The sequence below is a fragment of the Penaeus japonicus genome, unplaced genomic scaffold (genome assembly GCF_977035675.1).
Source record: "Penaeus japonicus unplaced genomic scaffold, GWHDUDI00000001_assembly GWHDUDI00000038, whole genome shotgun sequence".
NCBI classification, from domain to species: Eukaryota; Metazoa; Arthropoda; class Malacostraca; order Decapoda; family Penaeidae; genus Penaeus; species Penaeus japonicus.
The window spans coordinates 4,221,101-4,236,100 of NW_028234440.1; the positions used below are offsets into that span (position 1 = coordinate 4,221,101).

At 39.5% G+C, this 15,000-nt stretch overlaps 2 protein-coding genes across 2 annotated transcripts; both read right to left on the reverse strand.

Moving 5' to 3' along the window:
• Positions 1-2,304: 2,304 nt before the first annotated feature.
• LOC147467048 (uncharacterized) lies at positions 2,305-9,527 on the reverse strand. The gene is made up of 6 exons (XM_086532895.1): positions 8,939-9,527; positions 8,101-8,723; positions 7,741-7,861; positions 6,223-7,521; positions 5,309-5,569; positions 2,305-2,444 (listed from the first exon to the last, which is right to left on the reverse strand). Exons 1-6 carry the CDS (start codon positions 9,525-9,527, stop codon positions 2,305-2,307), a joined length of 3,033 nt encoding a protein of 1,010 aa, XP_086389021.1.
• Positions 9,528-12,342: 2,815 nt separating this feature from the next.
• LOC147467049 (uncharacterized) lies at positions 12,343-14,845 on the reverse strand. The gene is made up of 2 exons (XM_086532896.1): positions 12,700-14,845; positions 12,343-12,452 (listed from the first exon to the last, which is right to left on the reverse strand). The coding sequence occupies exons 1-2, from the start codon at positions 14,843-14,845 to the stop codon at positions 12,343-12,345; spliced, it is 2,256 nt and encodes a 751-aa protein (XP_086389022.1).
• Between the last annotated feature and the right edge of the window lie 155 nt (positions 14,846-15,000).

Here is a 15,000-nt window from a genome sequence, read left to right on the forward strand (position 1 = left end):
TTAGTCGCAATTAATTCGTCTTTAGTAAATATCCACTGTTCTGCTGCCAACAGTTTCGCCTTAGCCCTGACATGGGGAGCTTATAAGGGGTGTCCTTTCTCAAGGAAACCCAGATCCATATATATATATATATATATATATATATATATATATATATATATATATATATATATATATATATATATATATCTCCAGCAGTGGTATCGTCGGAAAATGGCGAAAGTGACTTCAATTGGCAGCACCGTAAAGTTGCCTGGCAATTTACACATTCTAGATGTTTGATATAATTGAGTTGAGTGTCTGAATTTCAACTTGTTTTATGCTACTGTAGTTGATACCCCTAAGAATTTTATATATTTACGAGTCTTACCTGCCGGCATCGTAAAGTCTACGGGTTTCTCGTGTCACATTTGATTTCCACGCCATCCATGTGTGTAACTATTTCCTTCCTGTACGAGAGACGAAGATGCAACAGTATTCCCAGTACTCATTAAAAGCTGCTAAGAGGAGGAGCTGCCTTGTTTTATGCCCTGAAGCCCCATATGTCCTGGGAACTGAAGTTATTTGTTGAAAATACCCGAACGTTTTTTTTTTTTTTTTCACATACCTTTACCTTTTGAGTCTCTTATAGACATAAATATTTATTTTACCAAGGACCCTCCACTAATTTTAAGTCTGTTAATAAAGCACCAGGTTGAGAAATTATTCTGATCTGAATATTTTGCTTAACTTTTATATTATTTTTTTTACACTTTCACACAATAGTCTATGGGGTGTATAATAGTACTGTATTTCCGCCAAGAAATACATAAAAAGTAATTTAAAAATACGTAAGATGCACCCCTTGTCTTAACCTTCCTTGGTGAGCTGGGTTCAAATCGTCAAACTTCTTCCAAGAAAGAAAGGAAGGAGACGCCCCGGATTGGGTTCTCTCCTCTCTTGTTATTTTGTGACTCGCATTGGGTCTGCTGTGTTATAGCCTGAAGGTCTTGAGAAGGCAACTGTAAGTGGCAATGTATCACTCGAGAGGAGTTTTTAATCGAGTCTGATACGAATTGGTGCTCTCATTTTTATTGAAATTCTATTTTTTATTATTTTATAATTCGGGAAGTGGTTTCCCGGAAGTGTCGTTTGTAAGCGGAATGTTTTGTCTTTTGTAATTTTATTCTAGCAAAGTAAACTTTAAAAACATTCCTACACTTTTAACAAATCACCCTGTGAATCCGAGAAGTAACCTATTGACAAACTTCGTTAGTCTGTATAAACTTTAAGTTTTCTGATACGAACTTGCTTAGTAAAAAGTTAAGATTTTATAAGGATAGTCTTAATCGAAAACCTTTACAGGTGGTGAAATTCCCGTGATCGTCCTCCGCGTTCAGGTTACAGTATTACCATTCTTTGTCTCGCTGTATACATCACACATAACATGCACTCCATCACCTATACTTTTCTATCCCTCCTTTCCACACTTCTTGTCACACAATTATCTTCCCATCAAAATACGTATTAAACGGATGGTGGCAAACGCTATCATTTTACCAATCTTTCGACGGTGTAGACCGAGATACACGGGGGAAATACGGCCGTGAAGACGGACGAACGCTACACTACTCTCTACGAAATACCTATCTCCATCCTATCATCAAAGAACTTTTTTCTTCTTCTTTTGATACTAACGTTGAACAGCCTGTGTACCTGTGGTTTTGATTAAATTTTAAGGCTTTGGTCTTCCGGAGATATGGAGGTCTTTATGCAGCATTATGCGAGCTTGATTCCAAAGCTTTCGTCTTACCGTTTTTGTGACCGCGATATTTTAAAAGCTACGTGAGATAGCAGAAGCTGTTTTCAATCCCATTGTTATAAATACCGATCATCTGTATTTATTCGCTAACCTTTCCTGATTCAGTCTCGACTTTGATCTCCGTGGACTTAAAGTACTTTCGGATTTTTCGTGTTTTCAGTCGTTTCGATTTTATGGCGTCGTTAATGTAGGATTTATAATAATTGGACTTAAAATAGGGACGGTGAGGGTACTATCCCTGATTAATTTACTGATTTTGGATTTTATTCTTTTCGTTGGTTTCCTCCCTTGTCTAAAGGCTCTGCGTCTTCCACTTTGTTGGAGAAGATGAATGGGCTGAAGGCTCGGGCTTGACCCTTCTCACTGAATGGCTCTGCCTCTGGGTTGTTGTGAAGTGAAATGGGCCAAAGGGATACGCTTGACCCTTCTCACTAGATGGCTCTGCTTCCTCCTTGCTGCTGAAGTATGATGGCCTGAAAGGATCCATGTAGTTCTCCGTGCTATTAGGGTTGATGGGACTGTGCGCTATTTGCCACGCTGAGACACGGGTTGTTCGGGCTGCTCGGGGCTATGGTTACTCTGTGTCTGTTTGGGTGAGTGAGCGCGGGCACCGAGCAGTCTTTCAGGGGGATGTCGCCTAAACCTTTTTTTAGGGATCATTGATATAGCAATATCTTGATATCATACATTATAAGATCTCTGTGTGAAGAGCTTTTGTTTCATTATATTGTGAGAATTGATTGGCATTATTATTCCTTTCCGATAAAATCTGTATGAACTAAAAACGTTGAAATGTTTGTTGGTGATTTTTTGTCATCTTTATTATAGTGCCTTTCCCAATACCTTTCTTTACGTGCTTCCTTTAGACTAATGAAAAGTGCGCAGTCATATACCGACAACCTCTCCCTTTTTATCTGCCTGATGATGTAACGAAAATAAATAACGTCGCCCGATGTGGAGTGCGGTAATAACGACACACTTATCCGGATAATGACCTTTCATGACGTAACGAGCACAGGTCCGCAGAGCCATCAGGTGTCCCCCCTCCCTCCCTCCCGCCCTCCCTCCCCACGAGGCCACCATCCCACGTCCTCCTTCACCCCCCCCCCCAGCCCCCTGAAGCCCACGCCCTGCCAATACTGTATCGCTGTGGTTAATGTAATATACACTTGCAATGACAAGGTTGTCCCCGGCGCAAAAAATGTACTCTCGTTCTATCAAACACTTAAAAATTGTATTGCTTTATAATACGCTTAATGGCGGGTCAAATGGCGCTCTAAAACCATGATTTAGTCGTTTTCAATGAACAGTTTAAGTGAAGTAGGCTTGCGAAACGACAACAAACGATAATGCTGGTAAATTGACAATCATTTTTGGGCCTGAAATTGACGCAGAAAAAGGTATCTAAACGGATTAGCAGTTTGCTTGTGTATGCGTTTACGCCTCTTGTTTACCTAAAGGGTTTATTAGGACACGGTTAAAAGAGAAACAATGTGTGAAAGAGAATTAACCTATAAACTGAATGGTTAAGTAAATTGAAAGAGAGAGAGAGAGAGAGAGAGAGAGAGAGGAAGGAAAGAAAACTGGAACTTAATACAAGGCCATGAAAAAAATACTTTTATTTTATAATCATTATCATATTCTTTAGACTGTTTGAGAAAAAAAAAAAAAAAAAAAACACTCAGAACAGGAAATGATAATTAATTTACAAGTGAAGCATCAGAATGGTTATTTCAGTTGAATTACATATAACATAAGGGTTTATTGGGTCATCTCTATGAGTGTGATAATTCAATCGATGGTGAATTTTCATCATTGTTACATGAATTCTTATTTTATTTTGGATTATATGAAAATTTTGATTAACGCGGATGCCGAAGAGGAAGAGATGAATGAGGAGGAGGAAGATGAAACAGTAGATAGATATAGAATTTGAGGAGTATGAGGGAAAATGAAGAGAGAGAAAGTGAAGGAAAGAGAAAAAGGAAAATTAATGAGTAATGTTTTATGATTAGTAAGAAGATAAGGGAGAAGAGGGAGAAGGAAAAGAAGAATAGGAAGACAAAGGCGACTAAGAAAGAGTAAAGGATGAAGAGTGAATATAAGATGTAGAGAGGAAAGATGAATTGGAAGGAGAAGATAATGAAGTAAAAGGGAAATTTCATGAAAAGGGGCTGGGAGAGAGGAGAAGAAAAAGAAGAAACAGATCAAAGTCAAAATCAAAGGCAGAGAAGGGGGAAATATGAGGTGAACGAGAAGAAAAACGAATGAAAAAAGATGAAACATAAAATAAGGATAGATAAGAAAGAAGGGGAAAATTGAGAAAAGGGGGATTTTTTTTGTTTTTTTTTTTCGAATAAAGAGACAGATAGTAAGGACAATAAGGATAATGATATGAATTGCAACATCAACAATGATACTGATCACAACAGCAAAATATGATTAAAATAATGAAAACAATATTGTCAGTAATGATAATGATAGCAATATTGACAATGAAATAACAATAACAAGGAAATTATGATGGTAATATGAAAATAATGATAACAATGTTAACAGGATATTGATACTTGTGAAGATGTTTCTGATTGTGATGATGTTTATTTATTCATCTATTTAATTATTCATTTATTTATTTAGGGTTTTGCCGGCACGGTTAAGACACCGTTGTTTCATGAGAGTAAGTGGTTATTGGTGGTAGAATATAAAAGCATAGTTACACTATTTATAATTTATTGGTTTTAGAAATAGTATACAAACAGAATATATATATATTACCAATGGCACTTTTATCTAGCTATCACTAGATATATTCACTTAACATCACAAATAAATTAAATCACAGATCTTCTGTCACTCACAAGACTTTTCAGTGTTCAAATTTCACTTCAAATTTCGATTCACAACCACAAAGATATTCCAGAGATTCGGAAATAACTGCATTCAGCTCCCTGGATCCGCCACAGTGATAAGCCGGTAGTGAATCAGCATACATTACAACCATAGTCCTTAATTCTTTATATTCAACAATAAATTGTCAGCAGCCGATGTGACATAGTGTGACCCACAACTCGGGACCGTCACACTCCTCAAATAATGTCTCGATGTGACATAGTGTGACCCACAACTCGGGACCGTCACACTCCTCAAATAATGTCTGCTTGCTCTGCTAGTTGCTGCCAAAAAGGATCCTAACCCTTGCATAAGCCTACTAGGTTACCTAGTCCAACGCAAACAGCAATGACGTCACCACCACAAACTACTCGCTTGCACTGATTTACCTCTAAACCGCTCATTTGCACTGCCATGACAATTGCCGTTTGAGATGGCATGACAATTATCTCCCCGCTAAAATAAGAAATTGCAAATTTCTTGATAGTCCATCTCAAACTCCTAGTCTACTGAGGCAATCAGCACCGACATTATCGACTCCTTTAATGCTTCTAACGCTAAAACTGAATTGTTGCAAATGCATGGCCCATCTCATTAACCTTGCATTTAACTGACAGGACGTTTGCAAATACTTGAGAGGCTGATGATCTGTTTCGATTACAAAATGTTTGCCGTACAGATACTGATAAAATTTCTTCATAGCCCAAATGATCGCTAGACACTCCTTTTCTACTACACTATAGTTCCTTTCCTCCGCCTTCAGCTTACGACTGGCATACATGATCGGCCATCGCTCGTTTTCCCATACCTGTAGTAGTACTGCGCCCAACCCGATGTCTGATGCATCTGTTTGCACAATGAACTGTCTACTCATGTCTGGAAGTTTTAATATGGGTTTGTTAGTAAGAACTTTCCGTAATTTATCAAAAGCATCTTGATGACAAATCTCCCATGACACTTTATTCGGTACGGATTTCTTCGTAAGATCACTAAGAGGTGACGCAATGGTAGCGTAATCAGCGATATATTGTCTATAATATCCAGTTAACCCGAGAAAAGATCTAACTTATTTCTTTGTTCGCGGTATAGCCATGCTGAGAACACGGTTTACCTTATCGTCGGTGGTAGACGAAACGCCACTCCCCACGCATTGCCCTAAATATTCGATGCTCGACTTTCCGATCTCGCTTTTACTCGGACGTGCTGTTAATCCTGCCTTCTTAATAACTGCTAATACGCACTCTAAAGTTTTTATCTTATCTTTCCAATTTTCAGTATGTATGAGTATATTCATCGACAAAAGTCTCTACATTCTCAATGTCGTTAAATAAGATCCTCATTAATCTATTAAAATGTAGCACTAGCATTTATCAAACCGAAAGGCATGACTGTAAACTGTAGTAAATCCCTTGCTGGTTTGGAATGCAGTTACTTTACGGCTGTCTTCACTCAACGGTATCTGCCAGTATCCCTTTGATAAATCTATTTGGAAAAATATTTACTATTTGAAATTTTAGTCATAATAGCACTTTGATTCGGCATGGGCTCAGCATCAAAAACAGTAATCTTATTAATTTTCCTGAAATCTAGACACAAGCGATTGGTGCCATCTTTCTTTTTCACAGCAATCATCGGCGTGGAATACGGGGACATTGAATACTCGACCAATCCGAGTCTTAGCATACGCTCCACGTCTTCCTCTATGCCCTTCTGTAACGCAAATGGGACTGGGTATGGTTTGCTCCTTATGGGTTTTTCGTCATAAAGTTTCACCTTATGATCAATTACGCTCGTTTTACCTGGAACATCGGTGAAAACAGACTGAAATTTACTCAAAATCTGTCCTACATCGGCTTTCTGTTGCTCCGTAAGATCAGCGTTTACACAAACATTACTGACATTCTCAGTTTGTACATAATTAGGAATTACATCAACATCGCCATCCTCCTCTTCATTTCGAATGACCGCAACGCTCGCCACTTTCATATCCTTGGCGTCGTCTGACATGACGTCATCTGCGTCATCATGACCTCGCTCGCCCGTCGATCGTTTGCCTTTGCATTCGTCGCGTTCATAATAGCGCTTAAGCATGTTGATGTGGAATTTCTTATCAACACCGTTAACCCTAATCACGTAATTCCATTTATTTATTTTCTTTACAACCTCGAATGGACCTCGCCAATGCATCAATAACTTGTTACTATTAGTAGGTAATAGTAGCAAAGCCTTATCGCCTTCCTTCAAGTACCTGTCCTTCGCCTTCTTATCGTAATAATACTGATAAGAATCACCTGCCTTACGCAATTCTTCCTGTGCCAACTTGCAGGTTTCCGCTAATTTATCTCGCAAATCAATTACATACTCATATGCGGTCCTAGTCTCGTCCTTGATATTTCGCTCGTCCGCTTCCCACAAGTCTTTTAACAAGCTAAGTGGCCCTCGAACGGTATGGCCATAGATGAGTTCGAAAGGGGAAAACTTTGTGCTAGACTGGGGAACATCACGGTATGCAAATAATAATGGATCGATATATCTAGGCCATTGCTTCGGTTGCTCAATGCACATTCTCTTTAACATTTTCTTTAGCACACCGTTAAATCTCTCTACTAATCCATTGCACATTGCATGATACGGTGTTGTGCTAATGCCTTTTATCGATAGCAACCGATTAAATTCCTTCATCACATCTGACCTGAACTGACTTCCCTTATCACTCATGATCTCCTTGGGTATTCCTACTCTACTAAACACAGACATCAACGCTTCCGCAACACTTATAGTTTCAATGTTCTTTAGCGGAATGGCTTCGGGATAACGTGTGGCGTAGTCTAACAATAGTAAGAATGTAGCGTGACCCGTCATCTGACTGACCGCACACCGCGCGGTTCAGTGGGTCCAACGATATCTACAGCCACTCTCTGGAAATGGTTCGGTAATCAAGTTCCTCGGCATTCTACCTAGCTTCGCACGTGACACTCTTCCCTTGTCTACGGTACGCTGGCATGGATCGCATGACCGACAAAACCTGGCCACCTCAGATTGCATACCGGGCCAAAAGAACTTGTTTTGAATTCTCATAAGCGTTTTCTTTATTCCCAAGTGACCTGACATTAATGAACTATGGGCAATCTCCATAACTGCGTCTCTTAACTCACACGGTACAACTATCTGTTCAGTGACATTATCTGCGTGAACTACTCTTCTGTACAAAATTCCTTTCTTTAAAACGAATTCGTGATATTCATTATCAGATTTCTTAAACTGCCTTCTGATTTCCGCGTACTTTCGCAATGAGAGTGTTCAACGTTGCATCATTTCTCTGTTGTTGAGCTAAATCTTTATCTTAGTACTCATTACAGTAAGCACTTCTTTTACTTTTGGGGTAATTTAGGAAGGCATCCTGTCACCCTTAATTTCATCTTTTGCTTTTCTTGCTGACGAGTTGTTACTGCTCCTAGAGTACATATGACCGTTTCATCTTGTCTAACCCCTTCCACTTGACCTATTACTAAATCATACACAGGATTTTCTAAACAAGCGGCTAAAGTATTTCCGACATAGAATGGACATTTAACTCGAATGTTAGCTTCCGGATAGGTGAAAATCATGCCATTTGCCATTTTAACACTGACATACCTTCCCGTAAATTTGCACCTGGGCACTAGACTAGTTTTGACCAGAACAGTATCACACCCTTGATCTCGCAACACTTCTACAGCTACACCTTCGACCTCACCTTTCGCAACATTCAACCTTCCATGCTTAGCAGCAAAAGCAGCCGTATTCTCACCCTTACCTTTCACAATTTTATCCTTAGGTCTCGCACCATATTTGTAATAACAATCACGCGACACATGGTTTGAACCACCACACACAAAACACTTACGAAACTGACCCTTATGAACAACAGACACTCCGCCACTTGACGCGTCTTGGACTCTAGACTCGCTGTGCGACACATCCTTTACAACCCTATTATCTCGTTCTACCAACTTCTTGCTCGGATTTCCATGCGCTTCAACATACAACTCTGCATAGCGAATCAGATCTTCAAAATTCTTTACATCATGCTCTCACTCGGCAAAAATACGAAAGTACACCATACTTTTATCACACGCATTCATTTTTTTGAGTACTGTTCCATGAGCTACTAAATCCATCAATCCATCACAGGATGTATGATTTCTCTCTCCTGACAACACCTCGATCAAATCCACCGTCTCAAATAATTCTTTAACCGATTACCAAACTGCATAGCCGTTTCGCCCTTGAAAAACTTAGCACTCCTGAACCTTGAACGATAACCTTGAGCTGTGCACTGGAAACACTTAAGCAAAGCTCCCTTAACAGCATCGTAATCTCTTGCTTCGATGGGAGACAAATGCTGATAAGCTTCCAACGCTTTTCCTTGTAACAGTGATGATAAACTTACTGCCCACACATTATTATCCCAGCCTGCATTTGTTGCAAACCTTTCAAATCGCAACAAATATGCATCAATATTGTCTAACTGATCGTTAAACACTGGTAGTTTTGGAAATTTTGGTGCACAAACAGATTCGGTTTTCAAAATTCTATCAGTTCCTTCGTTCAGTTTCACCTTTTCAATTTCTAGCTTTAGCTTTTCAATTTCATGCGCCCGCTGCTTCTCTAAATCTTGCATTTCCATTTCTTTCAATGCCTTTTCTCTTTCTTTAGCCCGTTCATCACGTTGATATTGTTTTTCTTCTTTCAATTCTTTCTCTTTCGTTAACGCGAAATCTTTCAACTCTTCTCCATCTAATCCTATCTCCTTACCTAATTTAATGAAATCTGCTAAGAGGCTGTCGCTCATACATGGTAACAAAATTTGAGTATTACTTCAAAATACTAACCTTCATACTAGCCATCAATAAGAGTCACAAAACTTTACTCTCACGACGCGACAACCAAACGGTCCCTGTTCGGGCGCCATAATTGTGAAGATGTTTCTGATTGTGATGATGTTTATTTATTCATCTATTTAATTATTCATTTATTTATTTAGGGTTTTGCCGGCACGGTTAAGACACCGTTGTTTCATGAGAGTAAGTGGTTATTGGTGGTAGAATATAAAAGCATAGTTACACTATTTATAATTTATTGGTTTTAGAAATAGTATACAAACAGAATATATATATATTACCGATGGCACTTTTATCTAGCTATCACTAGATATATTCACTTAACATCACAAATAAATTAAATCACAGATCTTCTGTCACTCACAAGACTTTTCAGTGTTCAAATTTCACTTCAAATTTCGATTCACAACCACAAAGATATTCCAGAGATTCGGAAATAACTGCATTCAGCTCCCTGGATCCGCCACAGTGATAAGCCGGTAGTGAATCAGCACACATTACAACCATAGTCCTTAATTCTTTATATTCAACAATAAATTGTCAGCAGCCGATGTGACATAGTGTGACCCACAACTCGGGACCGTCACACTCCTCAAATAATGTCTCGATGTGACATAGTGTGACCCACAACCCGGGACCGTCACACTCCTCAAATAATGTCTGCTTGCTCTGCTAGTTGCTGCCAAAAAGGATCCTAACCCTTGCATAAGCCTACTAGGTTACCTAGTCCAACGCAAACAGCAATGACGTCACCACCACAAACTACTCGCTTGCACTGATTTACCTCTAAACCGCTCATTTGCACGCCATGACAATTGCCGTTTGAGATGGCATGACAATTTATCATCCCCTAAATTTATCTCCCCCTAAAAAGAAATTGGCAAATTTCTTGATAGTCGCAGTCTCAAACTCCTATCTACTAGCAATCAGCACCGACATTATCGACTCCTTTAATGCTTCTAACGCTAAAACTGAATTGTTGCAAATGCATGGCCCATCTCATTAAGCCTTGGGCATTTAACTGAACAGGACGTTTTGCAAATACTTGAGAGGCTGATATCTTGTTTCGATTACAAAATGTTTTTGCCGTACAGATACTGAATATTTCATTTCTTCATTAGCCCAAATGATCGCTAAGAGCACTCCTTTTCTACTACACTATTAGTTCCTTTCCTCCGCCTTCTCAGCTTACGAACTGGCATACATGATCGGCCATCGCTCGTTTTTCTGTCCCCCACAATTTTAGGGGGGGGGGGGGGGGGGGGGGGGGGGGAAAAACCCTGTAGTAGTAACTGCCGCCTAACTCCGATGTCTGATGTAAAAAAAATTTTAAAAGCTATCCTGTTTGCCAGCAATGAACTGTCTATCTCATGGTCTGGAAGGTTTTAATATGGGGTTTTGTTAGCAAGAAACTTTCCGTAATTATCAAAACATCTTGATGACAAATCTCCCATGACACTTTATTCGGTACGGATTTCTTCGTAAGATCACTAAGAGGTGACGCAATGTAGCGTAATCAGCGATATATTGTCTATAATATCCATTAACCCGAGAAAAGATCTAACTTCCTTCTTCGTTCCGCGGTTAGCCACGGCTATAAGCACGGTTTACCTTATCGTCGGTGGTAGACGAAACGCCCCACTCTCCCACCGCAGTGCCCTAAATATTCGATGCTCGACTTTCCGATCTCGCTTTTACACGGACGTGCTGTTAAACCTGCCTTCTTAATTACTGCTAATACGCATTCCTAAAGTTTTTATATGATCTTTCCAATTTTCAGTATGTATGAGTATATCATCGACAAAGTCTCTATCTACATTCTCAATGTCGTTAAATATAGAATCCCTCATTAGATCATTAAAAATGTAGCACTACATTTATCAAACCGAAAGGCATGACTGTAAAACTGTAGTAAATCCCTTGCTGGTTTGGAATGCATTACTTTACGGCTTTCTTTCACTCAACGGTATCAGTGCCAGTATCCCTTTGATATAAATCTATTTTGGAAAAATATTTACTATTTGAAAATTTTAGTCATAATATCACTTTGATTCGGCATGGGCTCAGCAATCAAAACAGTAATCTTTATTAATTTTCCTGAAATCTAGACACAAAAGCGATTGGTGCCATCTTTCTTTTCACAGCAAATCATCGGCGTGAATACGGGGACATTGAATACTCGACCCAATCCGAGTCTTAGCATACGCTCCACGTCTTCCCTCTATGTATTGGCCCTTCTGTAACGCAAATGGACGGGTATGGTTTGCTCCTTATGGGTTTTTCGTCATAAAGTTTCACCTTATGATCAATTACGCTCGTTTTAAAACCTGGAACATCGGTGAAAACAGACTGAAATTTACTCAAAATCTGTCCTACATCGGCTTTCTGTTGCTCCGTAAGATCAGCGTTTACACAAACATTACTGACATTCTCATTTGTACATAATTAGGAATTACATCAACATCGCCATCCTCCTCTTCATTTCGAATGACCGCAACGCTCGCCACTTTCATATCCTTGGCGTCGTCTGACATGACGTCATCTGCGTCATCATGACCTCGCTCGCCAGTCGATCGTTTGCCTTTGCATTCGTCGCGTTCCATAATAGCGCTTAAGCATGTGATGTGGAATTTCTTATCAACACCGTTAACCCTAATCACGTAATTCCATTTATTTATTTTCTTTACAACCTCGAATGACCTCGCCAATACATCAATAGCTTGTTACTATTACTAGCCAGTAGTAGAGAAGCCTAAACGCCATCCTTCAAGTACCCAAGTACCTGTCCTTCGCCTTCTTATCGTAATGCTGCTGGAAGGAATCACCAAACTTGTGTAATTCTTCCTGCGCCAATTTGCATTTATCTGCTAATCTATCTTGCAAATCAATTACATATTCATATGCGGTCCTAGTCTCGTCTTTAATGTTTCACTCGCCCGCTTCCCACAAGTCTTTTAACAAGCTAAGTGGCCCTCGAACGACATGGCCAAAGATGAGTTCGAAAGGGGAAACTTTGTGCTAGATTGGGGAACATCACGGTATGCAAATAATAACGGATCGATATATCTAGGCCACTGCATCGGTTGCTCAACGCGATTTTCTTTAACATTTTCTTTAGCACACCGTTAAATCTCTCTACTAATCCATTGCACATTGCATGATACGGTGTTGTGCTAATGCCTTTTATCGATAGCAACCGATTAAATTCCTTCATCACATCTGACCTGAACTGACTTCCCTTATCACTCATGATCTCCTTGGGTATTCCTACTCTACTAAAAACAGACATCAACGCTTCCGCAACACTTATAGTTTCAATGTTCTTTAGCGGAATGGCTTCGGGATAACGTGTGGCGTAGTCTACAATAGTAAGAATGTAGCGTGACCCGTCATCTGCGCGCGGTTCAGTGGGTCCAACGATATCTACAGCCACTCTCTGGAATGGTTCGGTAATCATCGGCATTCTACCTAGCTTCGCACGTGACACTCTTCCCTTGTCTACGGTACGCTGGCATGGATCGCATGACCGACAAAACCTGGCCACCTCAGATTGCATACCGGGCCAAAAGAACTTGTTTTGAATTCTCATAAGCGTTTTCTTTATTCCCAAGTGACCTGACATTAATGAACTATGGGCAATCTCCATAACTGCGTCTCTTAACTCACACGGTACAACTATCTGTTCAGTGACATTATCTGCGTGAACTACTCTTCTGTACAAAATTCCTTTCTTTAAAACGAATTCGTGATATTCATTATCAGATTTCTTAAACTGCCTTCTGATTTCCGCGTACTTTCGCACATTGTTCAACGTTGCATCATTTCTCTGTTGTTGAGCTAAATCTTTATCTTTCATTACAGTAAGCACTTCTTTTACTTTTAATTTAGGACTTAATTTCATCTTTTGCTTTTCTTGCTGACGAGTTGTTACTGCTCCTAATTTGACCGTTTCATCTTGTCTAACCCCTTCCACTTGACCTATTACTAAATCATACACAGGATTTTCTAAACAAGCGGCTAAAGTATTTCCGACATAGAATGGACATTTAACTCGAATGTTAGCTTCCGGATAGGTGAAAATCATGCCATTTGCCATTTTAACACTGACATACCTTCCCGTAAATTTGCACCTGGGCACTAGACTAGTTTTGACCAGAACAGTATCACACCCTTGATCTCGCAACACTTCTACAGCTACACCTTCGACCTCACCTTTCGCAACATTCAACCTTCCATGCTTAGCAGCAAAAGCAGCCGTATTCTCACCCTTACCTTTCACAACTTTATCCTTAGGTCTCGCACCATATTTGTAGTAACAATCACGCGACACATGGTTTGAACCACCACACACAAAACACTTACGAAACTGACCCTTATGAACAATAGACACTCCGCCACTTGATGCGTCTTGGACTCTAGACTCGCTGTGCGACACATCCTTTGCAACCCTATTATCTCGTTCTAACAACTTCTTGCTCGGATTTCCATGCACTTCAACATACAACTCTGCATAGCGAATCAGATCTTCAAAATTCTTTACATCATGCTCTCGCAAAAATAACACCATACTTTTATCACACGCATTCATGTACTGTTCCATGAGCACTAAATCCATCAATCCATCATATGATTTCTCTCCTCCTGACAAATCAATCCACCGTCTCAAATAATTATTTAACCGATTACCAAACTGCATAGCCGTTTCGCCCTTGAAAAACTTAGCACTCCTGAACCTTGAACGATAACCTTGAGCTGTGCACTGGAAACACTTAAGCAAAGCTCCCTTAACAGCATCGTAATCTCTTGCTTCGATGGGAGACAAATGCTGATAAGCTTCCAACGCTTTTCCTTGTAACAGTGATGATAAACTTACTGCCCACACATTATTATCCCAGCCTGCATTTGTTGCAAACCTTTCAAATCGCAACAAATATGCATCAATATTGTCTAACTGATCGTTAAACACTGGTAGTTTTGGAAATTTTGGTGCACAAACAGATTCGGTTTTCAAAATTCTATCAGTTCCTTCGTTCAGTTTCACCTTTTCAATTTCTAGCTTTAGCTTTTCAATTTCATGCGCCCGCTGCTTCTCTAAATCTTGCATTTCCATTTCTTTCAATGCCCTTTCTCTTTCTTTTGCTCGTTCATCACGTTGATATTGTTTTTCTTCTTTCAATTCTTTCTCTTTCGTTAACGCGAAATCTTTCAACTCTTCTCCATCTAATCCTATCTCCTTACCTAATTTAATGAAATCTTCTAATGTCGCCATGGTAACAAATTTGAGTATTACTTCAAAATACTATCCTTCATACTAGCCATCAATAACAAAACTTTACTCTCACGACGCCGGTACCTGTTCGGGCGCCATAATTGTGAAGATGTTTCTGATTGTGATGATGTTTATTTATTCATCTATTTAATTAT

Coding starts and splice junctions, on each gene's coding strand:
- LOC147467049 (XM_086532896.1), bottom strand. CDS start 14,845: ATGGCGACATTAGAAGATTTCATTAAATTAGGTAAGGAGATAGGATTA. Junction 12,453..12,699: donor ATTAGTAGAGAGATTTAACG/GTGTGCTAAAGA, acceptor TTGATTTGCAAG/ATAGATTAGCAGATAAATGC.
- LOC147467048 (XM_086532895.1), bottom strand. CDS start 9,527: ATGAGCGACAGCCTCTTAGCAGATTTCATTAAATTAGGTAAGGAGATA. Junction 8,724..8,938: donor CGAAACGGCTATGCAGTTTG/GTAATCGGTTAA, acceptor TTCGCTATGCAG/AGTTGTATGTTGAAGCGCAT. Junction 7,522..7,740: donor AAACAAGTTCTTTTGGCCCG/GTATGCAATCTG, acceptor TACTATTGTTAG/ACTACGCCACACGTTATCCC.